This window comes from Lepisosteus platostomus, chromosome 2 (assembly GCF_059453375.1).
Source record: "Lepisosteus platostomus isolate fLepPlt1 chromosome 2, fLepPlt1.hap1, whole genome shotgun sequence".
Taxonomy (NCBI): domain Eukaryota; kingdom Metazoa; phylum Chordata; class Actinopteri; order Semionotiformes; family Lepisosteidae; genus Lepisosteus; species Lepisosteus platostomus.
The window spans coordinates 67094902-67122618 of record NC_142612.1 but is presented as its reverse complement, the minus strand read 5'-3'; the positions used below and the strand labels follow the sequence as shown (position 1 = coordinate 67122618).

The following is a 27717-nucleotide window of genomic DNA, read 5'->3' as shown; positions in this document are numbered from 1 at the left end:
ATCTGACATTTTACCTGTGCTGTTCTGGCTCTGTGGCTGGAATGGCCTATGTTACAGGTCCTGAGAATCCATCACCATCTAACTTCATATCTACCGCTACTTTGAATAACAGTAGAAACCCCCAATTTGTCAATTATCTGCCACAGCTTTCCAGGGTATGAGATAGCTCCCTTGAAATTCTACATTCAGAACTGCTTTTTTTTTAAATACAGAATATTGTAGTGGTTCAATTTTTTCTTAACATAGTGATATACAGTATATCACACTTATTTCACAAGAACATTGCTATTAGAAATGCAAAGGTATAATGAAAAAAGGCACTGGAAATCACTGTGAGATATACTCATGGGGAAAAAATCAGAACTTGTTATCATGCAGGGAAGGTGACTTGAAAGGTATTTTGTTTCCTCACCTTAATGATTAAGAATTCAGGGCATGTCAATGAGAATAAAAGAGGTATAGTGGTAAAAGATAAAGCCTTGGTACTTAGTCTTATACAGCAGCAACATGAATGTGCAAACTAGACTTTCTTCATTCTTTAACACTATTTTGAATAGATCAAACAGCAAAGATGCCTCCTGCGTTGAATACTAACAATTCACCCCTTAACAAGTGTTTTCAATTTAAAATGGCACAGAGGCCAAAAAAACAAAACAAACTGATGCTTTTAAGGAAGCAAAAAAATGTATTTGGCATTGATGATATTGTACAGCACCATTTCCACAGCCTAATTTACAGACATACAAAAACATATTATTGATGCATTAATTTATTACTCAGATCATCATAAGCCATGGCCATTGCGGTTTTGGTTTCTACAGAGATGCCCACTCTCCCCATTTTTGACCTGTCTTTCTACCAGTTTCCTGGAGGACATACAAATATCTGTTATTCATTTTCACTTTGATAAAAAAAAACAGATACATTGCTTTTATATAATGTACTTTTTCATTTAATTAATATTGTTTAATTACAGCATATCATTGCGGTATTTCACCTTACTCTCCAACTTTGGGTTTCCACATGCTGAAGACTATATTGCTTCAAGTACTCTTTTTTTTCCTTTTCTTTATGGTGATCATTAGCTTCTTTTTCACCTCTCTTTCCAAACTACTGAGCGACTGCTGCCTCCTTCCACAAAGACAGGAGACATGCAGCTGCTGGGCCTCAGATTCGGTTTCCTCAGTTCAGAGGAACAGTTCCAGACTGTCGCTTTCCAGCTACGTCTGTATCACTTGCTAAAACAGGACCACGTCCTATAATTTTACTGGTATCAGAAAACAAAGACAGCTGCCAAAAAAAATCCCATAGTTTTTGTGAAGGCTACAGTACAGCAAACGGTAAAAGATCTGTGTGAACGTAAAAAACTGAAAAAATAAAATCATCTTAAGCAGTACAGTCTTTAAAACCGTAAACGAACACAGTATTTTATTTGGGCACTCTTTAACCTCCCATCTTCATTTCTTCAGCGTTAAAGTGGTCTCCACATGTCACGATTAATACAGATCTGTCACTTGATATTACCAATTCCACTCTATTTTCTCTGCAAAAAGTTTATCAAACTCTTCAACCCATACAAAATATTAAATAAAGTCATTTAAACAATGTAGTGTTATAGAATATGTAACAGCTTGTAAACAATAACAAAAAAAACTCAATAGAAAAAGTGTAGAAAAAATACCTTACGTTTTATTTCTCCTGCCACTGTGTCCCTAACGTTTGATCATGTAAAAGGAGAAATAAAGATTACAAAAAATGTTCAATAACAGTTCCCTGGAAAGACACACAAAAGAGAAACAGCCTTCCTATAGCCTATTGTTTTTTTATAAACATCACTTTAAATTATTAATAAGAATTCACTGGCTAATGCTTTTCACACTATACGAGTGGTCCTTGCAGTCCAGTGGTCTCGAGCAATCATACACACTTCCTCTTTTCCTTGATAGGTCCTATTCATCATACACAAGACAACAGTGGTGAGAACAACAGCACTTGAGTGTTTAAAGATGTGTGGTAGTTTGGGCTTTTAAATACTTTAAAGGTTCCTGCAGAAGGGACCTGCTTCTGTGGCTGAAGTACCTTTATCACAGAAATGGAACCAAAAGGACACAAAAAGATAGAGATGAAGACCTTTTTCTGTAACAGTTATGTAACCATGTAATTTTGACATTAAGCTTCTAAACAGTAATACACTGATATAGTTCCAGTTTGATTTTACATTGTGTCCGAGGATGTACATCTGATAAGAAAAAAAATAAACGCAGGTTCACCTTTCTTTTGTTTATTTATGTATACTGAACCAATTGTTTCAGACATGTTGCTCTGAAACTCATAGGGAAAGACAGGTTCTCCTGCAGTCAAAGGAAGACTGGAGGCTGTTTGTTTAAACTTGCTCCCTACAAACTCCTACTAATAAGATGTATGTGATATTCTTGTCATCTAGCAGGATTTGGGAACCCTCTTAAGTTGATTCCGATAACTTATCTTACTAGTCAGATGAAAGGCTGGTTCTTCAGAACCAGAGGAAAGAGACAAAAAACAAATTCCACCTTCAGCTTACAGAAAAAAAGAAAAAATATTAGCCCCTTCCTTACAGTAATTGTCTTATTGCCAAGTAATAATAGAAAAATAATACATATAGTGAAAAAGTCTATTGGCATCCGAAAGGTAATAATTACTTTAAAAATGCGATAAAAACGAGGCTTTGAAAGTGAAGTCTTTCCCTTGGGACTGTACAATTTTCTACTTGACAAAGCAGCCAGACTAGTGCGAAGTAACGAGTAATTTAATTTTGTAATGTCAAAAAATATTTTTGGTCCCATATGGATGCAGATGTTCTGTAAATCTGCAATATCATTCTAATCCAGAGTCAGCTGTCACTCGCAGCTTTCACAGTTTGCCGACACGTATGTGAATAGTTACATGACTAGAAGGTCCCTTCATTCAATGTGGCGGATTTTGTTACCCCCCCTGTCTCCACAACACAGTCCATCTTAACTAAAACGACGGATTCTACCACAAAAAAAAGGCATGCCATTTGGGCTCACTGTAGTGTTTTTGCTTTTAGTCAAAATTTTGTATGGGTTAGAGCTGGGTGCCAATGAAAACTGGTGTGTCTAAACATTACAACTAGCTACCATTAACTTGCATGTTTCCAGTTCCTTCCTTATGTCTGATATACATTTCAAGTGAAAATTCAGTAAGAGTCCATTCCTCTGAACTACCAAACTTCTACAACTGTTTTTGTGACATACAATTTGGGCAGAGTGAACCCTGTATTAAAAACAGACATTATAGAAGAGACATCTCCTAGTTCATTAAATTTTCCTTAATTCTATAGCTTGGACATATAGATACAAATTCTCATTGGTTGCCGAGATGTTTGTTATAAGATGCTTTGTCTATATTAATGAGTCAGGGTGTCAGTGCATATAGGTTACATGAAACAAAATAATACACTTAAGGTGTAGTGGTTATAAATGGCTGAGTATGAGATCAGCTTGCCAGTAGCAGCTTGTGACAACCTTTAAGACGCATTTAAAAGAATGACAGCTTCCAAACGGTACGATGTTTAACCATGCAGAGTTTTAAAAGGCAACAGCAATGACTTAAGGAATACTGTCTTCCATTCAGACACACTCCTCGGCTGACATCAAAAGAGGGTTGATGTACTCAAAGCCCTCAAATTCTGACTGGTCGATCTTTTTCACAGCATCGCTGAGAAAAAAAACAAACAGAAAATTTCGATTACAACAGTGAGCAGTAATGTATTCTGAACTGCACATTAAATATAGAAACAAAATCATTTAATTGTCATTTACATTTTCTAAACAGAAAAATTACAAGGTAAATTCCTGTCAGGAAGAGCAGATTTATTTAAAACCAAAGTTAATGTAGTGCTTAAAGCATTAAAAACTTGAACGCTTCAACATTATTTGTGGATCAGATGCTTCCATTTCAAAGAGATGCCGTGAAAAGTCATCACAGATACTTACTCGTCATCAGGCGTGAGTTGAATAGGCTCATTGGTAAACTGCGCATCAAAGTTATCCAGTCCATACTCCCCAGAAATGTTGGGTTTGAAGGGTGGGACCACTTGTTTCTGCTCCATCTGGAACAGAATTATCAAGGACAAATCATAATCAGCAAAACTGACCATTTAGAAATGTGCAGATCAGGAGGGGAAAACTATTTCTCAATTGTGCCCTTCATTACAATTCATTTCAAAATTTAAACTGTCGTCTACACCTTTGCTTGGATACTTATGAAAAACCAAACCAAAGCAGTGTTTCATAGAAGCTTTGGAAAAAAAAGCCGCAGTTGCATCAGCTCAGCAGTGAGTGCAGACATCTGGCAAGCAGAGCTCCATCTATAGGCACGTTGATGAATTTCGAAAGGAAAGTGAGAAAACAGAAAAGAGTCAAGGTTCTTCTCTATGGTACAAACAACGTCTTCACTCAGATGTCACCTAACAAGGCAACAATGTGTTGCAAAGGGTAAGCAGAGGTAAATTCCACACCACAAAGTAGAAAGAAAAAATGCTCCAGCTGTTGGGCCTTCTCAGAAGACAAAAATATTTGACAGAAAAGTCAAAAACTACTCACAAGATCCCAGTCCACGTTTCGGAAGAAAGGATGACCCATGATATCAGCAAAGCCCGTCTGAGGGTGGCAGCCCAGGCGTTCTTTAGGGTCCTACAGAATTGACGACAGAGGGCGTCTGTGTTAACACCAGTATCAGATCAAAGTCTGAAAACTCCTATATTCCCATGGATTGAATTCATACCTTGTTTAGGAATCCCTTCAGGACGCTAGCGGCTTTGACAGACAGGGATCTTGGGATTCTTATTTGTTTTTCCAATATTACTAAAAAAAAACAGATCAAATCAAACGGATTGATTAAAACAGGCTTCTCAACAACTCGTGTTGCTTATTTGTTTTGCACTGAAGCAGCAAAAAATAAAAGTGTCTGAATTTAACAATTATTCCCTGGAAAAATGGAATTGTTGAACTCTACTGATGTATCAATGATTACTGTTTTTTAAAAGAATACTTCATTCTTACAGTGGTGGGCATATAACATTTAACTGCGAAAGTTTAAATCCCATCACCACTATGCCCATATACCTTGGAAGAGGTAGTCCTCTGTGTTCTGATCGGGATTGTCTGAGCTGCCAACGATGTCGAATGGTGATCTTCCTGCCATCATCTCAAACATGAGGACCCCCAAGGCCCACCAGTCCACACTGAACCCTACACCACAGGATAAAAACCATTACAGGCAAGTATGAAACCAAAGCGATACATACACACGCATTGTATGCAATGAATACAATGCTGTTCTGTTTTTTTCTGTGGATTTACACCTAGATAAAACTCACAAATACAAAATGCCATCCTTTAACAAATTTACATGGTTTTCTTTTTTCAAAAGTCACAACTGAACGAAGTGTCAAAATGCAAACTATGTCAAGCACTCTACATCGGCCGGTACACATTAAGGAGCAAGATGTTTGTTTCGGTCTTTTTGTTGGTGGTTGACATAAAGTGGTTACCATAATCCTCTCCTCGCAGGATCTCGGGGGCGATATAATTAGGAGTGCCGCAGAATGTGCTAGTTGTGTCTCCAGGACGCAACCCTTCCTGTGGCAAAAAAAGTCTCAATCAGCACAGCTCTCCACAGTCCACACTTAGCAATTTAAGTATATACCCAGAACACTGAGCCTTATCAGGCTCACACTACTCCTGTAATTTATTTTTTTAACTGCAGGTTAAAACGCACTTAAAAGTATGAATTTAGTCAAATTTGTTCTTCACACAGACCCTGAGAAGTCTATACTGAGGTTTTCACAGACCTTTCATTTCTTACAGATCACTTCAATTCTTCCTGCGCCACCACAATAGTGGGTTCATAACAGAGGAAACCAAAATAAAGATACAGCTACTGTATATACAGTCCCATACCTTAATTGAGAGGTCTAGCTAGTTCAGACAAGGCAAATATTGCGATAATATGAGGATCAACACTTGAAGGTAACGCACTTAACAAGGCTGATAGAAAGAAAGGAAAGACAGGATTGTTGTCCTACATATTGCTCACACACCTTACACATGCCATAATCTGTCAGTTTAATGTGTCCTTCTGATTCCAGTAACACATTGTCCAGTTTGAGGTCCCTGTATATGATGCCTCGCTCATGAAGGTAGTTTAAAGCCAAGCTGATTTCTGCAGAGTAAAACCTAAGAAGGTAAAATAAAACAGCACAGTTCCATTAGTTGCTCAAATATCACAGTTATGTATTCCTAATGGGTGGGGGAGGCAAAACTTCACAATAAATCAAGAGAAACTGACCTCATTCCAACCCAGTATAATAAAGTATACAAACAGCAGACTAACATTAAAAATTGCTTCCAAACCAAATATGATGAGCCTGTTTAAGAGCAGATTTCCTGAAAATTATATTTTTATGTTCCATCTGTACTGGGTTGGTTAATTTGTTTTCCCCAGATATAAGATTTCAGGCAGTTACAGGTACTAAACACTGTGAAAGAATGAAGAATGTCTAACACTGAAGTTACAGTTTTACCTGGCGTGCTCTTCAGGAAGTTTTCTCTGTCGCTGCATGTGAAACATGAGGTCTCCTCCATTCACATACTCAATCACAAAGAAGAGCCTAGGTGAGAAAAAATCATTTTGTAAAGAAACGTAAATCAGACACACAACATGATCCAAAACAAAAAGCTTACAAGATCCCAAATTTGTCCATTTTGGAGCACAGGAACATTTGAAAGAAATGCTTAGAACTTGTAAATTCTTTTTTCCATCCATTCATTTCCTCACTGCCTTATCTAATCTCAGGTTGCAGGGGAGCTGGAGCCTATCCCAGCAAACACAAGGCAGGATACACCCTAGACGGCACGTCAGTCCATCGCAGGGCACACAGACACAAAACACACACTCACACCAGGCCAATTTTCCCTGAAGTCAATTAACCTACCATTATATCTTTGACCTGTGGGAGGAACCTGTACATATTAGCACCTGCACTTTAAGGTACTGCACTGTTTGACTTCTCTTGGCTGTATTATAACGTACGTCTATTGCTAAATTTATTGTCCATGTCTGTTTGTCATTTGTGCCTATTTTTGTGTCTCTCTAATGTTACTGGGTACAGCCGAACAAGTAAGCATTACAATACACTTGTTCTAAATGGCAAATAAATAAATCTAGAATCCTGAATCTTGGAAACACGGAGGAAACCCGTGTAAACACAGGGAGAACATACAAACTTCACACAGATAGCACCCCAGGTCTAAAACTGAACCCAGGGCCCCAGCACTGTGAGGCAGAAATGCTAACCACTGCATTTTGTACTGCAGCACTGCCATCCTCTGTATTTCTTAAGTTAATTATTTTTTCTTGGCTGTCATTTTTTTATTTGACCGACACCTGATAAAGGAGCAGACATTTTAAGGCTGTGATAAAGAGGAATGCAACCCTAAACATCAATTTAGAATTGCACTGACCCCCGGCTGAGGATGAGAAACATCAAGAGATGTGCTAAATTACTGGCTTTGTCATTACATTTTTGCTATGATATTTGCCTTGTCACAGCACTTACCTCAGTAGGATGTAGTTACAGTACATTTCACAGAGAAGTGAAACCACACATTCATCACATTACTAGTGAAAAGCTTATTAGCATCATTTAAGGGTTCACAAGTTCAAACTGTAACAAAAGTTGAGAAGAAAATACAGCCCAATGTTTGATCGTATATCTGAAATGAGTGGCTTGAGAATGTACAGCATTTCAAAATGGTAATGGCTTATTAAGTATCAAAATCACTAATATATATATTAATTATTTAAAGAAAAAATTAATGAAGGTGCACTAGTAAAGGAACGTTTAATCATTATTAAAAACAGAAAGAGTCCTGTATGCTGTGCCACATTTTTTAAACACTGGCATATACTGTCAATTATAAAAAGCTTTGCAATAACTTTGTAAATACTCTAAAACATGGAATCATATACTAATTATGATATTACATACAATTTATTCTGCAGTCTCAATACTAATTTGCTTCCGTGTCTAAGAGCTATAATTAACATCTCCTGATGAATTCCATTTTGTATTTTTGAACAGCATTCCTATAGTTGTAAGGCTGCTCTCTTTTTCAAAACCCTTTTGAGTGCAGCACACTGCTCCTGACAAACACAGGAGCAGGGCAAAGATCAGTAGTCCTGAAAAGTGATTAATATGTATGAGAAGAGGTAAAAAGCTGTCAGTTGTACGGAATGAAACAGCTCCTGTAACAGCTTACCTGCTCTCTGTTTGGAAACATGAGTGCAGCCCCACAAGAAAGGGGTGGTTTGACGCTTGCTCAAACACGTGTTTCTCTGTCTGAACCCAGTCAATATCCTGAAAGCCAAGAGCAAATAACATGAATCACACAGAAAAAAACCTGCTTTGAAAAACAAGTACTGCAAAGTGAAAGGCGACAGTTCAGAAGGATAACCTGTGTATCACCACAAATGAATTAATAAAAAGACAGGTGCAGTGGATTTTACCAGAAACAGGACACGAGAGATCCCTGTACCAGTGGATTCAACTAAAAAATTCCCTGACAAGATGATCAGCCTTGTTCTTGGCATACAATGTTCAAGTCTCAGGTGGTGGTAAAAATCATAGTCGTGAGAGAAGCTCGAGAGTTTGAAGGACATGAAGATTGGCCTGTTCTTTAAGCCTGCGAGAGGGCAACCACCGCAGCACACTGACAGCGAATGAAGGGAGAGTTCCCTATTCAGTAACAGTAGCGCGTGCCACAAACTGGTTGAGGAATACAGGATTTAAGAAAAAAACAAATACAAAAATGAGGTAAATTTGGAGATTTCATTTTGGAAAGGACGACACCCATGTGGACAATTCCGACGGACAGGGACGACTTTTCACCTCGTCGTCGTTCACAAGCTCCTTTTTCACCACTTTCATTGCATAGATACGCTCCGTCTTCTTCAGCCGAACCAGCAGCACCTTGGCGTAGCTACCTCGCCCAATGACACGGATCAAATCGAAGTCCGCCAGCCCTAAACTGGTAGGAGCCTTTCCACTCTCTCTGCTGTTCATGGCCTGTGAAGGGGATGAACCAGAAATCAGGCACAAGACAGTAGAAATAACATATCTCTTCATACCCATCCCCCCCACCCCCAAACTGCATCAAGGATGCAACTAAGCTCTAGCTTAATCCACGCTGCATCTAGCTACAGGGCGCCGTCCTTCTGTGGATCCATGATGCATCATGCCATGGATGTTCAGACTAGCCAGTTAATCGCTCAGTGGTGTTAAGAGTGATGCAAATGTTATGTTATTAGCTTCTTTAACGGAAATCAATAGCACAAGGCATATCTTTTCATTTTTTACCCCTGAAGCTTTCAAAGTGCAAGGACTGTCTCCAGCATTATTAGAGGAAAGCTTGACCTACTGTTTTAATTTCCCTGACATTTCCCTGGCTTTTGTTACGAGATTGTCGAGGATTTAGGTTTGAAAGCAGGTTTTCAACTGACAAGCAGAATGGCAAAGGACCTCATTTAGGCTCCAGAAAAGACAACAAGACATTTCTCATCTATTTTAATGTATCACTGAGCATTAAGCTTGCTCTTTCTGACAATTTATCTCTTCATGGTATTCACTGACAAACTGTCAGAAATGTGGTAAAAGACATTGGGATTGCAGTAACATATTTCTATACCCTCAGAGTTTTAATTTTAATTATTAATTTTCACACTGTCCTAATAATATGATAAAACCTGTGAAACCTGTAAGAAAAAAATCATAAAAATAAATTTGTTTAATATTAACACTGTGTTAAGCAGCTGTCTATTACAAAAGCTATCTTGGCCTGCTTCATACAGCACTGTCTCAGCACAGACAGCTGAGGTCTCTCTGACAATTAACTATATAAACACCGCAAAAGGACAACTTACCTCTTTTTCCTCCCCAACATGATTCAGATTTTCATGACTTGATGCTTTGTATGGAATAACTGTGAATTCACAAGAATCAAATTCAATAGAATACAGGCCGATAATGCACTTTGTGAGTCATGATGCTTTATGCTGTTGCAGTTTACCGAATAATTCACAAATGACACATTTACACAGACAGCATCTTCCATGTTATTTGCTACAGACAACCTGTGTGGAGGGGTCTTAACCCCTGTGTCACGGCCACCTTCAATGCAGACCAATAAACTTTGCACTACTCGAGCTGCCTTAACACCTCCCACAAAAACAAAATCCTTAGCAGGTCCCATTAAATGTTCAGCTTTATTGTCCTGGGTTCACACCTTGTTGTGGTTCAGTTTAGCTGAATACATGTTGTGTTCCTTTCTAGAGAGATATGATCCTTGACTCAGCTGTGGCATTTCTGCACACTGCAGGATCTGTGAATAAAATCCTATGAAGTGGCCTTGGCTGTTAGAAGCGACCAGATAACAGTCAATGACCACTGAGGAACCGGATGTGTACTATTAAATTATCTATAGGCAATTATTAAGGAAGAACTTAGCATGTTTATTAGGTCAACTAAACACTAACTTTCTATCAGACCTAGGTGCTAGAAATTTGGGTCTTAGAGGCTGCCATAGCTAAATATCCTTCTTATGCCAAAAAGACCTAAGTCAAAATGCAGGATGCATTTCCTTTTCAACTCTTTGACCTGAATGATCCCATTTTAAGGTGCCAGAAAAAAATCTCTAAATATTCTCATCCCATGGACTAGACATGAACCCACAGACCCCATGGAGATAGTATATCTGTAGTAACTCTAGGACAAACGTTCTGAAGGGAACAAATCAACTAGTTAAGAGCTGCCTTTTCTGGTGGGATGTAGTTATTGAGTAGAGAATGCCATTCATTTGCAAGCAAAGTGTAATAAAATTAATAAACTATATTAAAAAATACTTTATAAATGATAGTTAAACTGTTGAAACTAAGTTAAATCAATTGCAGTTTAAGTGGTTTCTACCTGGCTCCAAACGATCCAGTGTTGTAGATGCTGGACCAATAGGCACCACAGGCTCCTAGAAAAAGAACATTTGAGAGTCAGTGCTTCAGAAACAGAACAGGCTACTTGAGTTAACATTGGCAATTTCTTGTATATATACATCAGTGACTGAATTGATCTACTGGGAAGTGTAGATTTATTGGTGGTATTTTAATAATGTGAGTTCTCAGTCCCTTTTTCTATTTGTGATATGGTTGTTAAAAAAGCTTCAAGAAATATAGGGCATTTATTTACAAACAAACAACAGGGGAACGATCCTCTTTTGGACACTCCTCAGAATCCTCAGAGCCTTCTGAAGTCACCCCCTCCCCCTGCCCCTGAAAGCAACTTTGAATTCCCCGTGCACTGAAAGGACACTTGGAAAGGCTTCCCTCCTCACCTGTATCACCTGTCTCCCACACTCTACAGTGACCAGCTTGTGACACTTCTTGTGGACTAGCAGCTTGCAGTTCAGGCACTTGCACCCCTGCCGACCCAGTCCCCAGATCCGATCGGTACAAATAGCACAATTTGCTCGCTAAACACCAGGCAAGAAGAAAAATCACTAACACAGCCCCAGTGATTAGGACAAAAGCAGTAAAGAAAAAAATGAATCGGGTAACGTTATACATACAGTATATAATAACAATATGAAATAAATAATTAAAATAATGATTTGTAGTATGTTTACCAAAGCACCAGGTATAAAAATTAGAACCTAGATTCTAAGTAGGAGTAATATACCAAATGGATGCTGTTTGGCTGTTTACTTACAAAACCGCAAACTTTCTGTACTTTGCATCTTACAGAAAATACTTTACTGTATCATGTCTAACCGACAGCACTATGCTGGTAAAAAAAACACAAGGAAGAAACAACTGAAATGTCCCTACTATATGCCGCATTGCATGGTAAATGACAACTGAGAAAAAACAACAGCAGTGTGACAATATAGTAAGGAAGAAACAAAACAAGTTTGTGAAAGAAAATTCTCCTTTGCAAACAACTTTAAGAGGACAGATAGCACCTAAAACGTAATCACCCTGTTGAATCTCTTGGCTTGGAAGGTGTGTCCATTCGCACAGTACAGTTTCCTCCAGCGCCGCGCTCCCCTGCGGTATATGGATTCTGTCAGGAGAAAATAGTTGGTTACATTCTGGCCAACTCAATTTCCTCATGTACTACCTGCTCTGCCTCATTAAACCCTCTCTGCACAGAAAAACTGCTTGTGGGGCCTATTATGTTATTGTCTTAAAAAAGGAAAAAGGTTGCCCAATTTACCTCCAGCCAAAGCCAAACCATTAATGTGGAACACAGACTAAGCTAAGAGGCTAAATACTGTGCGTGGACTGTAAAAACTTCATTTTGTTTTGATCTCCACCAAATCGAAGATGGATGCGCTCGAAAGCACTTGCTAAGACAGAATGAAACAAAAAACACTTTTCGAGGTATTCCTTCTACGAGACAGCCTCCAAAAAGCCAATGCAGATGAGTCTCCTATACCTATTAGTGCAGCACACACATTGGCGTGCTAGGTAGATGCACTGAACGTTACATTTTTAATAGACAGTCAAGGCTCAAGAGTTTGGTAGTGTGCTCTTGGAGAACCAGTTCCAGATACACTAGCAGTGCTGTGTCAGACATAAATACTCACCTTAGTAACAACTCCCGCTTTTTGTGTTGTTGCAGTGAAAACCTAACAAAGGTTCTCAGCAAAGATCTGACACATTTTAATTTCTCAACCGACTCATTATACTCCCTACATCATCAATAAGCAAATTCATTTTCATGGTTAATCCTAAACCAACACAAATTAATGTGTACTTTCAAGCAAAAGCCACAGTAATATACATAAAAATGAGTGAATAAAAGAGAAAATAAACTATTTGAAGCATAACATTTTGGCACAAATTATTTCAAATTAGTTTGCATTGTGAATATGGGTTATTAACAGTTCGTATTTAACCTGAAACTGTCGAATGCAGTCACAAGCATGAAGGTTTCAACTGGACGTGGGCAGTCGAGACAAATAAAAACAAGAGACACAAGAGATGTACTCACTGTCTTCTCCTGCACAGGGCATACCAGGCTTTTCAGGAACAGATGGAAACACTAAAAAGGAAGAAAAAAATAAAGTGAAGTAAGAGTTAAGGGGGTATATTTCAGGTAGACATGACCACTGCCTCTCACAATTTCACTTCTTTTAAATTAAGACTTCAATTATACACATTGTTAGTAAAACATGCACAAAATGCCTTTTCGAAAAAAGACACCTGTAGATTCTCGAGATACACACACATAGATCTAATGGTTTTACAAATATATTGTGTAAAACCTCTTTAGTCATTCGCAAACTAAGCTACGTTTTTAAAATACCTTATTACTTTCTTCTCGATACCGATTTTTTTTTCTTACTCCCGTTAAAGCTCGGCTTTTAAAATGTCAGATTCCTTTCCTGACCAAGCACCTTTTTTTCTGAGGTCACAGAGGTCAAACAGCTTACACAGATCCTTCTCGTGTGGGTGACATCCATGACTGGGATTGCCTGCCTCCTTCTAATTAATGCTCTGGCATGGGTCTCTTTTTGTACATGTCTCTCTTCTCTTCTTCTCCACCCTGCTCCCTTTTATCAGCAGTCCCATCACAAAGATGATACTGCTTTACTGTACAAACAAACCTCCATGGCATTTTGCGACTGTAAATAAAGGCAACATGGGCAGCAAAGATACCTGTAATATTTATACCAGGGACAGTCAGTGCTCCATCAGACATGCTGCAAGAGCAGAATTAAGATCTTCCCTGTGTGAAAGTATTTTTGTAACTGGACTCAGTAATAGTGCTTGACAATTTTACCTAGCTTGGAAAATCTACAAATGTGCCTTTATTTTTGCGCAACTGTATCAAAGGACACTGCGGCCGAAAACTGGTTTCCAAAGAACTTTGTGTAAACCAATAAACAGTACACTGGAAGTCAGCCAGTTTAACTAAATCAGCATAGAGCACATTGGAAACCAGCCATTTTATATCTGAACAGATCTTGGTCTAGGCAATCTCCAGCTCAAGCCTAGACAGGAAATAATGGAAATCAGTTTCCGATACAATCTTTAATTGATCCTATCAATCTGGAGAACTACAGTGTCAAACACGCTAATCTATTGCAGGGCAATACTTGTTTCAGGCATCTTTAGAGTAGCTATTACTTCACTCTGACTGCTGGCTGGGAGAGGGAGCGGGTGCACTTCACAGTTAAGGTCGGTTCATGATAAAAGAATGATTTTTGTGATCATAGTGTTCTTGTACATCACATTCTCGTTTGATGGAGTCAATACGTTGAAGGTAATAAAAGAGCCAGCCAGAGAAGGACAACCACACCGACTTTACCTTAGGGTCAAATCAGACAATCAAAGGAATAAAATATTAATGAAGGCTACAGCTAGGGCTGTAGAACACCTTCCTCCTCATTTTCTGTCCGCCAGACCACACATCCTACCAGAGGCTGATAATGTTAATAATTTCTAGTATAACATCGCCCTCTGCATGCCTCTGATGATCAGTGACTCATCCAAAACTATCATCCATTTTTTTCATCTTTCGACCTTTCGTTACCTTCATTCTGTGATTACAAATAAAATAACTGAAGAATTTTTCTATCAGTTTTTTATATAATCAGGTAGGCACAAAACATCTGTGCCTAAAGGATTTGCTTTTTGCACAGCTGTTAGCGTTCATCTTCAGCTTGGGAACATTTTCTCATTTCGTGAATATAAGGAAAGCTTCTGCAATGAATTCAGTGACAGCTTAGTTGTAAAGATTACTGGGCTCTCGGTAGAATCCTAAACTAATTATAAAACAGAGTGTTCCAGAGGACCTTAGGTGATTTTAAAGAACGAGATCCACAGACACTCATGAAACACTCACTTAAAGCTACGCTGCATAAATAATGTAAAGAATTCACAGTTGTACTTCTGAATTACAGAATCCCAGAAGGAGGGAGGTTAAAGGAGAGCAGCAGGAGATGAAGACTAAATGTGCAAGAAAAACACAGCAATTAGGAATAAATTGGGCGGAGCGGTGGCTCTGTGGCCAAGGATCTGCGCCTGTGACCGGAAGGTTGCCGGTTCAAATCCGGCGGCCGGCAGAGGAATCCTACTCCGTTGGGCCCCTGAGCAAGGCCCTTAACCCCAACTGCTCCAGGGGCGCCGTGCAATGGCAGACCCTGCGCTCTGACCCCAAGCTTCTCTCCTTGTCTCTGTGTCTGTGTCTCCCTGGAGAAAAAAGCTGGGGTATGTGAAAAGACACATTCCTAATGCAAGAAATTGTATAGGGCTAATAAAGAAACATTAACATTAACATTAAAGCTGAGTTTCACCAGTGATGGGCCAGACTGAAAGATCAGAGCAAGAGAACATTAAGCCAGTCTAGGTTACAGTCATGTATATTGTGTAAGAATACATATCCACACAAATATTATGAAAAAGAAGAATTTTTGTGCAAGCAGCAATCATCTGTAGCAATGATTTACCATGAATGATCAACTCAGAGTCCTTGTTTAATTCATAAAGACGTAAAGCTTCTTCCAACTCCAGCTGAGATGACACTGTGCAGGGGTCACCTGGAAAGACAAAACAGTTCCCATTGTGTTTTAGTCTAAATATAGCATTTCCGTACAATGCAGTGAAAAAGTACTGCAGATTTTCACGTTCTTATTATGGAATGCAGTGTTTTGCCAGACATAACAGCACCCACGCAGCCCTTGAAAAGCTCCACTTTCGACACATCTGTCATGTCTGGGGGGCTCATTCATCCAGAATGAACATTCATCCAGATGTCTGGGGGGTCACCCAGGTTCTTTCTGGCAAGGCAATGGTTAGAGGGTTGCTAAGAGAGTAATGATTTCCGCCTTGCAACTCTCCCACAAATCCTATTTTTTATCCAGTGCTTTCCCAGTGCTGTCCCCTAAACCTCTGTCAGGTCTCCTGCTGTTTTTCCCCGACTGAGCCTTTAGTGCGAACAGCAAAAGCTAAGGCATCAGGCAGGTGGAGGACGGAGGTAACTTTGGACTGATAACACTTTCCAGCTCACATGGTCTCCCAGCAACTGTCTAGCAATTATAGTCAGCCCTAGTTCAAATCAAACGGCACCAGAATCTGGCAGCTATTGGCCAAATGTGAGCCACTGCTCTGGGGATCAAGTTCACAACTGGTTGATGACACGGGCACATTCAAAGAAGCAAACTTTCGACCAGCACTGTGTTTTTTAAAGACGCCTCTGCTAAACTGAGCCACCGAGGAGCTCTTGAGTAGAACTTTGCCTCCTGTCTTAAAGTCATTAATCAGTGACGAGGTTCTGAAATCGCCACCTACTACTGAAAATTTGCCCCGGGATAAAGAGGAACTATATTCCACCTATTTCAGTGCCTACAGCTGTTATTGCTAAAGTGTCTCATTTTGATATAAGACACAATGATTTGCCTGTAAATAATAAAAGGGAATGGGGACTTTAATCTGTATGAAACAATAAATATTGCCTAAAATTAAGCAAAAGCCTCCATGTATTTTAAATGAATGTACTGGAGATACGTTCCCAGAATACCTGACAAGCAATTCATTCTCATTGATTATTACAGCTTCAAATTCTTTTTTAAATCTTTGTATGTTTTCCGCAAAACAGGTCACTGCAGAGACAATAACTGATAATCAAAGACATTTCTCCTACAATTTCTTGATTACCATTTAAACTGAGCTGTATTTTTCGCACATTGGGTGTAACTGAGCTAAGCAGTTGTTAACTGTTTAAAGCTCTGAGAAAAAAAAAACTTCTGTAAAGACAGCGTGGTTCCTGCGCTTTATAATTCATAACTGCTCTGGATAAAGGTGAGTTTGTTATTTGTCTAGCATGCTCCTTTTTGAAATTAAATCACAGAATGCATTGTGCAATTCCCTTACAAATGTGCTAACCTTATCTTGAAAATAATTAAAAGATGTGGGTACACTGAAATACAATGAATGTAAAACAATCACTTTAAATGTGTTTAAATTGAGTTTTCAAAAAGGCGTACAAGTCTACAGTCCGGTATATGTTAAACATTAAAATCAAGCAAAACGCACTCAAAGAAACAGACATACTGTATATCATGTTGTTCTCGATGCTGCAATAACATATGGACAGTACAATTTAAACCGTAAATAGGACACTGGAATTTCAATAAAATAGCCATTTGTATGTAGCAACAGCTGCTAATTAAATACCTTCTTCATCAATCCATTTCATGGTGAAGAGCTGATCATTGTCAAAGCTGCACATGTCCCTGACTTCACTGTACAGCCCTTCAAAAGAGATGGATGGCTCAAAATGAGTGATCATGATGTCTCTGGAAAGAAAAGGAGCACATGGAGTCAGTAAGCCAGGACCATAATCATCAGTTTACAAAAAACAGATCATCAACACCACTGACCCCCATTTTCAACTCAAAAACGTCCTCATAGCACAAAAAGTCCCTGTAGTGTTTACAGATTAATTATATATTTTATATTAAAAAAGTGATCTCAGCCTACAGTGTAGACAAAGTAACATTTTGGATTCAATACCTACATGCCAGCAGCTATATCACCCTGCACCTCACAACTGGCAGCCCACTGAAGCTCAGCAGCTGTGAGCCTGGCTGAGCACCTAGATGGGTGACCTCCTGAGGTTTTGTGGGAAAAAGTGTTAGTGTGGCCAATAGGGGGCGCTCCTCCCACAGTCAGTGTGGGTCCTAATGACCCAGTACAGGGACACGGACACTACACTGTAAAAAAGATGTCTTGTCCGAAGGGCGGCACAAGACCAAGGTCCTTACTCTCCACGGTCATAAAAAATCCTAGGGTGTTTCTTGAAAAGACTATTGGTGTCACCCTGGTGTCCTGGCCAAATTTCCCCCTGGCCTTTACCAATCATGGCCTCCTAATAATTCTCATCTATGAACTGGCTTCATCACTCTGCTCTCCTCCCCAATGAGAGCTGGTGTGTGGTGTCCGTACTGGTGCACTATGGCTGCTGTCGCATCATCCAGGTGTGGGTGAAGGGGAGTCCCCATTGCCTGTAAAATGCTTTAAGTGCAGTGTCTGGAAAAGCACAATGTAAGTGTAAGGATTATTATTTATTATTTAATGCAACATGTTTTGACACATGTCGGCCTAGGGCATTGTGACAGCAGCTGAGAAAGAAATTGAGTAAAAGCCAACAGTACATCTACACGTTCACTCATTTCTGCAACACTATCCACGCATGCCATAGTGCATGTCAGGCCATAAACTTATCAAGCTCATCTAGTATGACGTTTACAACATTACCAGGCAGAGGGTGATTGTTTTCAGTGAACACACATGACAAAAACACCCATAACCCTTATAAGAGTATTAGGGATGTTTCTAAAACGTAAGTTTCTCAAAAGGTATAGTAACCCATTTAAAGAATAGAATGAATACTTTTAACCAATTATTTACTCAAGTCTTTGATAAGAGACACAAATCTCTAAGGTTTTTTTTTCCCAAAAAAACTATTTTCCATTAATAGTGACAAACGGGGAAGGGCTGGGAGACCAGGGTGCATCGTGTACTGTATATTGTGTGGACTGAGAGAAGAGGGTTTGCAGTAAGATGATGATGATTTTAGACTATTGGTACTATAGATTTGTTAACATGCTTCTATAGAATTGAGGGACAGAAAGTCAGAAAAATGTGAGTTTATGAAAACACGAGATAATAGTCCTGTAATTTGATGAAAATGGGATATATAGAGTACATATCATGCACATCCTGGATTGTCTGTGTTATACACTGTACCCATTTGTTCCCGAAACCCGAACAGCAAGAAACCCCTTGAATGACTCACTGACCAAACCTTTGGCCATGCCTACAGTCCCTTATTCACCTTTGTGACTCATGAAGGCAGAGAAAACATTAAGCTACACTTCCTGCATAGGCAAAACAGTAAGACCACAGACTGAGACAAGAAAGTGGCTTCTATATCAAAGTGTCAATAGCATGTGTGAAATTTTTATAAGATCATATCAATAAAAAAAAATCCAATTTCCATTCGCAGTATATGGTAAAGGCTTTTTAAACTGCAAAAAAAACACACAGAAAGAAGTTAATCAGTCAACGAAAAAGTAAACACTCAAATGGAACAGGAGGAAAGTAAATATAGTAGGTCATAACACAAAGGCAATTATCTATGGGCAGATCCCACATGCTTTTTATTGCTTTCATTAGAGAACCATGAGTTTCAGAGAGAAGCAGACTTAATTAAAGGAAGAACAATCCATTATAGTACACTACGAAGTGAACAGAGCCAATTTTGCTTGCACACAGGAAAACAAAGAAACACTAATTGTACTTGAACAGCACTACACCACTCTGTTGCTTCACTGGGAACGTGCCTCTATACAGCGATAGATGATAAGCAAGGCCATTTGAAAGAAAAAGGCATTTTTGTGATTGTCATACTATTGGTATACCGCAAAATGCAGTCTAGCAAGTTATAGTGGCACCGATTTGATAATGCATTCAATCTTTTTCAGAAGCACACGCGGACTAGCGAAAAAGAAACAGATAAGCACAGTGTGCACTCCATTATATGTGGCACCTTTGCAGCTATGTACATCTACTGCAAATGAGGAAATGGGTAGAGGTAATAGTGCCTAGACAAGCAAATCTACTCTACTCCTATCTTTCACAGGAACTATTACATATACCTATTAATTCAAATAAAATCTGGTGAATAAAGCACCAATCTGACATTTTTGTTGAAATGCATCAGAGGAAAAACTCAATGCATCATTAAAAGACAAAGGTCAATCTAATATATTACCTGTGACATCAGGCTCCTGAGACCTGATGTCAACTCAGCCAGTTTATTAACTAACATTTCTAAATTGCCTCTTATCTCTTACTGGCATCACTGGTTTTGTTTTCTTTGCAAGCACACACTCCCAAGGACTAACTGATAAGCACCCTGGTGTTCAAGAGCCAAACTGAGGCATTCAGAAAAAGAAACTTAGTCTTAAGGGAAAGTAGTTAAAATGTTAAGGAGAGAGTTACAGTATGCAAACATTATGTGAATAAGCTTGCACTGCAACCTACTAAATGCAAGAATAATATTCTCACCTGGGGTATTATGACAAATCTGAATTTTAGAAACAACGCAGTATCAGAACACACAGCACAAACTGCATATTAATGCTTGAGCTGTATTTTGGCCTTCAGAAACAAACAAATAGAGCAGGACAGTCTAGTAAAAAGCCAGTATAACCTAAGAACTAATATAGACAAGGTCAGCAATGAACAGAACTGTGTCCAAACAATTTTTATCTCTTCCTATTCAATTCAGTCTAAAACACCTCTCATTTCACATAAGTAAATGAGTAAATGTTTTGGATTTACGGGTCCTCTGACTAGTACTGGTGAATGAGAACATTAAAATGTTCTTACTCAGACCCTTCAGTGCCGTGTTTGTCAGACCAATTAGGTCTAACAATCACTGTTAATGTGAATACAAGGTCAATGTTAACTGAAACAATTTGGAACCAGTCACCTGTATTTATTTCTTGTCTTTTAAGGCAGGACAAAGATCCATGTTTTCCTTTTAAACTCTTGCCTGACTGGCACCCACACCCTCTGCACTGTGAGAGCTCCGTCTCTACACTATCTGCGATGAGCACGATACTACTGGCATATTTAATATAGTGGGACCTTCTGAGCAGGCTAGATAAGCTTGCTAAATAAATTAAAAAGCCAGATATCACACCTCAAGTACCTAAATCGCCCTCCGAAGCACCATCAGCCCATCTGCCAGGCAGAGAGCAACCTATCATTTCAAACTGTGCTCCCTAGTGCCGACACCAGAATTAAATGAGAAAAGATCACTATCGGGGAGGACGCACTGAGAGCCAGTTAGGTCTTACATACACTTCAAAACTCGGACCTGTCCGTTACAGCAACCAGCTCTTCGATTATGCAATCAGAAGGCTCCTGGACTCTTTGGATTAGGAATGTCCTGTGTAGATGCAGAGCGAAACAGCTGTAATGCTGGCTCTCTTTAACAGAGGCATGTGTCAATTTCTGATGGCGTTATGTAGGAGGGGAAGTTACACAGATGTGTATTTCCCTTTGAAACTGACAGAACATTCGGAGTTGGCCATGCCAACGTTAAAAGAAGTGTTGAGCAAAAAGGAAAGAAACCTCCTCCTCACATTGATTTTTGTTTTCCAACGGGGGGAAAAATATCAAAGACGTAGATTTTCTGGATTTTGTTTCAACATATGCGATTGCAGCAGGGCTAGGTTGTGGTAACACAGTGGTAACTCATTAGAGCCCAATGCAGATACCCATCTTGCATTCCTGAGCAAAGCAGTTAAGCCCAGATACCCCAGCCAGTGCACCTCTACAGCACTGTTCAGAGGGTCGCTCGGCAATGGGCTGCTAGTCTCATGTGCAGGAAGAGTTTTCCATTCTCAATTTGCTAGTACTACAACATCCAGAACAACCTCTGACCCTAGGTCTGCAAAGTCCTTTTTAACTGCTGTTGTCAAAACAATTCTCTTACTGAAAACACATCGACCAAATATTGTTTACAGTGTCTGTGAAAGCACAGATGACCTCATGAACTCTCTCAAGCCCAGTGGTGCTCAAAGGAATATCTGGTGAAGGCACCCACCATCAGCCATCTACACTTAAACTATTAAGGGTCACGTTTTTATAGCAATACACTGAAAGTCAGTTTCAAACTATCTTCAGGAAATATAGATTTATAGATACCAGGACTGAATATGATCAATCAAAGGAGGAATTGAAATAAGGAGATTGAAAAGGTTTACTAAAATGAATAAAACTTCATTTGCTTACTAGTTCCTAATGTCATGAAATAAAAAGTAATAATTCTGTAGACAGATTTCACACACATTACTGTAGTCTTACTATAGTCTACTAAAGTTAATCAAGGAGAAACACCTCCATCTCTGCAATTGCACTTCATGTCCCAGGTCAGGTCCTGCGTTTCTGTAGCTCAAAGGCCTGACTAAAAGCTAACTCTTCCATGCTTAACATTAAACAGATCTTTTGTCCATTCTTGTGTAAAGTTGCCATAATGCCAAATACTACAGATCTTATTGGCAAAGACAACAAGAACAAAAGACACCGGTTCAATGAATTCACTGTTAATCTGCCAATACTGGGGTAGATGAAACATGCAGATTTTCATAATGCTTTATTCAATTTTTTTTAATTAAGTGCTGTTTCATGTTCAACTGTATAATTTTTATAGTGCAGGAAAATCGCAGGAAAACCTTAGGGTCTCCTTGTTGTGGCAGCTGTTTTTCATAGGGAATAAACAACTGCTATATTTTGTTTCTCTCTTAAACTGCATTGAAAACATCTTCAGTGCTGGTTTTGGGGCTGATGCAACAGAGCTACAAATTGTTCAACTAAACAAATGTTTTTTTTTTACCATACCTCCCACTCGACAGCATAAGAGTGGGACATTATGTGTACTGCATGGTGTGTTTCATCTTAGCTGGAGAAAGTGGTTTTCCTATTACAGATATTATAGATCGAGATGAATTTAGTATTTTCTTTGTAATTTTACATGCCTTCAAATATTTTGTGACTAAGTATTTCGATCTACTGCTAAAGGATGTGTTAGGTGTGGTCACTACTGCATAACGAGCTCAATGGGTCACACCTTTCCCTCAGTGAAGCTTGCGACAAAGTGAGTCTTGCCATTGTCCCACTCCTCAGGGTATTTTAGATTTCTCCTGCTGGATGTATGGATGGAAATGCAGGCTTTATTCTTAAAAATGAACATGTGTCCTGCATTCACCCACATTACAGAAGGCTATTCATCTAAAAACATCTATTCTGACGCTTCAGTCCAGCTCTGATGCCTTCAGAAGCCTTTGCCTCCATGCTTCTCTTAGAGTATAGTTGAGAGTTATTCTATAACCCAACTAAATAAGTTTTTTAAAAGAAATCAACTTCATCTAAGCTGCAGCAGTCATGGGGTCAAAACAGTGCCACCGCTGAGGTCTGAAAGATCGGAATGTCAGAGGCAATAAAATCCTTTTCGTAAACGCGGTTTACATGTTTGTGAATCACCGTAAATCATGGCCATGCAGTAATGTTGTGCGATATTATCCAATAATAATCAAATAAAAATAATAACATTTTTTATTTGGTATAGCTCCTATAAATGCATCTTCTCAAAGTGCTTTACAGTAAGAAAAAAAGGGGAGAAGATAACAGAATTAAGACAAGTAAAAATGAGCTTTGGGCCATTGCAAGAGAAAGCCCTGTTACCCCCTGTACGCAGACCAGTATGAGGACAGACAGCAGAGTGGGGTCAGACGAACGAGAACTGCGAGGTGGGGAGTAGGAAGATAATAAGTCAGTATATGACTACGCAACACCTACAGTACAATACGATGTTTTATTAAAAAGAATACTTGAATCAAGTGTCAGTCAGCTACTGTGAGTCTACTCCTTTCAGAAATGCACAATTGGAAGCTTCACTTCAGTGCGGTTTGTTATGTGCTGTTTATCTTGGCAGGCATGTGCTTTTTCTCCACTCCCTATCTGGACAATATCAAGGTCAGCGACTGAGATAAAACCCAAAGGCCCGAGGCAGACGTTCATGACCTCAGGTGAATACAGAGCTGTCCTACAGTGTGCTTTCACCAACCATTGGTTTATTTCAAAATGTTCTGTTAATGCACAAGAACAAGAACAAGACATTTTTTGGCAATTTTTATGAATTCAGAAACGGTGCAGACATGTATACAAAGGGGCTTCTTTTTTTACTGTTAGCATTTCATAAGCAGATATGGTCCTGTAAATATTTCAGAAATACTCTGCATTCTTTATTTGAAAAGAAACACTTCTGAAATGTCAGAAATGTACAACAGCACACATGCAGTGACAGTGATTGGGATTGCGAAAGGTCAGAAGAAACTCATCTGACAGGTTTTTCATGATTCAGCACACCATTGTTAGCGCCTTCCAAAATGTAAGGTAAAGTACAACTTCCACATAAAGCTTTCCATCTTACAACTCAACTGACTTACGCAAACCTCAAATTAGCAAACCGTTTAGAAGCACAGATAGATCTTAACAGGTTACAGTATCTCATTAGATGAGCCAAAGACAGAAATCTAAACAAAAAATCAAAAATGGCAAAGAGCAATTATTCAGACTGTGTTTTCTGTGAGAGTAACAGAATACCTGTGACTCAGGAGGATGACACCTGAAACGGAACAAACCTCTTCATACGGTATGACATCAACAAAATTCTTCACATTCTATAACTACATGCTCAAACTCTATTTTTCGGTCCTAATCGCTTGAAAATAATCAGACGTCATTGCACTTCAATGATGGAAGTGTATTCTCTGCTATCTATAAAGTGCTCTGGGCACCTCTGGGGTGAAAAGCAATATATACAAATGCAATTAATCCTTTCTCTTACTGCCTTCATTAGAATAACCTCAGTTTACAAACAGGAATTGCTACAGGACTCCACTGTGCCAGGGCTGCCACTTCTCCGCACAAATCTCACTAAACAAAAAGTAAAAACAGACAACTCCATCCACACGTCTTTACTACGGCGCTAGACATCCCCGGCTCTCACTTGAGACACAGTTCACCGAGCTTGTGTGCAAAGATCTCCCTTAATACTTAAGATGTTGTTTTTTTTAAGCTGCAAGAGAAACAAGGTGTGCCAAGGCGTAAAAAGTTACTGCTACTACCGCAGCCGCACAACCTGTCCGTGCGGGTCTCGGGCTCCGCATAGCTTCACCCTACGGCAGCTCCGTCAGTGGTCATCAACATGCGACACCAACACCTACATTACGCATTATTGAGTAGGTGGTATTCTGTTAGCCTTAAAACACGAGTCCCGTCCAAAGCCAGTGGCTAAGATGAAAAATCGTGTCCTGAAAATGCCCTGATTTCAATTGTTTTCCTTACACGAAACGGCTTCAAATTCTGAATGAAAAGAACAGCGCATCGGTACCATTGTGACCATTCCCCGATGTGTACTCATCGGTTAATCACACAGCATAATTTAGAACATCGTAGGTGTAAAAACGAGGCTTGTTGCGACTTGACTTTAATATTATTAATGGCGAATGATGGATACCATACCCTACGTACTTAAATAATAACGCTCTGAAAAGAGTTCACGATCGTAGCCCTGGGATCGCATTCCATAAACCAGAACTCTACCAAGTTTGGTCTGTGGAAGAGAAAACTAAAAAAAGGTTTCTGATCTGCCATATCTTTAAAACATGAATGCCCTCCCTATCAAGTTAGGTCTCCGGTGACGTCCGTCACCTCCAAACATAGGTTACGAACAAGAATGGTAGTTATCCGATCCAAGAAGATTTCACCTGCTAGGTCGCACACCGTGAGGCTAAAATCATTCCTCAAGTAAAACACTCCTCGTTTATTTTCAGTACAAATTTCAAAACAGCCACCCTAATCCGGACCGATCCAGCCAATATACTGATTTCCACTCACCCCTTATAATAGGCTTTCACCCGCACTTGGTTAGGATTCTCTCCTGGGTGGGACATAGTACTGTCCCGCAACGTAGGCATCATAAGCTCCGGTACCTGGACCCCCGCTTTCACTGAACAAACCACGTCTCGAAATCGATTTCAATGCCTCTCCTCGGTCTTCGCGTGCAAAGTTGTAGTAAAATGACATCAAACTTAAAACATTTCCCCGTTAACGAGTATCAACTTTCGTGGTCTTCCTCTAAAAACACTCCCTACTGCAGAGGCCTCGCAACCGACCGTGCCAACCTCGGCATGTAGGGGGGGGGGAGGGGGGACACCCTTCACGCGAATGAAGGGATAAAATGAACACAAAAATGATCAACTACAAACGAAAATATTTCATAGTTGCAGGCATCTCCTATTTCAGGAGTACACAGATGCAAATATATAGTTACGCTTTTTACGGTTCACCCCTACTAAGAAAAATGGACGTGCTAGCCGGCATTCCGATTATACCATGCCAAACGTAGGTGGAGCTTAGTTGATCAAACAATAACAAAAGAAATAAAAACTGAACACTCCGCGGCTATATAAAAATCGGTTTATTTTATACTGCATTAGAATGGTTTAACTAACTTATTTTTTCGTGCTGCAACAAATTACACAACAGACAGTTTTATTGCTTGATCATTTTCAAGGATGAAAGACCCAGAACCAAAACATTTCCCTGCCATGTCGCAGAGACAAATACCAGCCGTCGCTCATGGGAAATGTAGTTTTTTACATAAGGAAGCTCATTTGTTTTTTCAGGGATCACATTTTTATGGATCATAACAGGTCGAACATTTTCACCGCAACCGCTTTCTGTCGGGGTCCTCATTTATATGTATGGCTATTTGTTGCTCGTGTATTATGGATGGCACCGCCATTCTCTTGTCAATAACATCCCGATCTGTTTGCAGAAACGTTCGGTAAATGTCATAACTACAAACCAGAGAAAATAACCACTGTGATTTTTAAATACCCCCCATTTTCGTTTAAGCTTCAGTTTCAGCAGCATTTTTATTTTGTATATCTGATTTTCAGAAATGTATCCCATCCGGTACAACTTGTTTAACCACAATCCACGGTTTATTATCCATCGCGGGACAAAAAAAAAAATATTTAATTAGCATTAAATGACAATAACGTGTTCAACTAAATGGTTTTCGCATGTGGTGGCTACAGCACCAGAGCTGCGGTTTCACACAATTCTTAAAAACACGAGTAACTTCAAACATACAGTAGGTACAGTAATATGTTTAAAGAAGTGATAATATTTTTTATTAACCGATAAAGTTCAGCAAACTGGAATTACGGAAGAAAAAATGGAAACATGTACACCGTGAACCAATTTTAAAGATGATGAATGTTTATATGTGTTAATATATGTAATGTATGTGTTAATACAAACATCAATATACGGTGTATTCAAGATAATCCCCAGGTTAGCAATGGTTATACAGTATATTAATAAAACAGTGTTTCTTAACCTTGATTTTCATTCATCACTACATTTACTCGTGGTAACTAATACGTTTTCTCCTATGCCTCAATATAACAGTGAAAAACCGATCGTTTCTGGGTGATCCCCCTAATTTGCAATGATACCGAATCAAAGATTATGCCAAGACAGTGCACGATGTATTTTCTCATTTCTAGCCTCAGGTCTCAGATGGTGAAGCTTTTTGCATGTTTTCATCTGCTCCTCCTGTTTTCTTCTTACTTCTTCCAATGTTAAAGTTCCCCCTGCAAAATATTTACACAATAAGGAAATAATTATATTTCTTCATTAGAAAAATTAGAATCAAAGCAAAGCAAAGCACGACTACTGTGCCATAAAACTTTCTTTAGGGCCACTGAGGACCCTTAAACATGGAAGAAGGAAACCCTATTTTCATCCAAGCTAAATACAGTAAAAATAACAAATATGATGTTACTAGAGGATCTTATTTTCATTTACAAGAAACTCTTTAGTTTAAGACAAGACCTCGGTCGGCTTCTGAGAATAATTTGCTCTACTACGCCCTGTAGTGGTCAATTACAACACTGCAGATTATATAGCTATTGTTATTACTAATATGAAATGTACTGAATATGTTAA

The 27717-nt window shown here is 39.1% G+C and overlaps 1 protein-coding gene across 1 annotated transcript; it reads right to left on the bottom strand.

Moving 5' to 3' along the window:
* Nucleotides 1–753: 753 nt before the first annotated feature.
* prkci (protein kinase C, iota) lies at nt 754–26047 on the bottom strand. The gene is made up of 18 exons (XM_088614342.1): nt 25594–26047; nt 17293–17414; nt 15567–15656; nt 13106–13156; nt 12087–12172; nt 11445–11582; nt 11027–11081; nt 9985–10043; nt 8954–9130; nt 8325–8422; nt 6587–6673; nt 6104–6239; nt 5555–5642; nt 5127–5252; nt 4786–4865; nt 4605–4694; nt 3996–4111; nt 754–3717 (listed from the first exon to the last, which is right to left on the bottom strand). Exons 1-18 carry the CDS (start codon nt 25674–25676, stop codon nt 3630–3632), a joined length of 1770 nt encoding a protein of 589 aa, XP_088470468.1. The 5' UTR covers nt 25677–26047; the 3' UTR covers nt 754–3629.
* Nucleotides 26048–27717: the final 1670 nt, after the last annotated feature.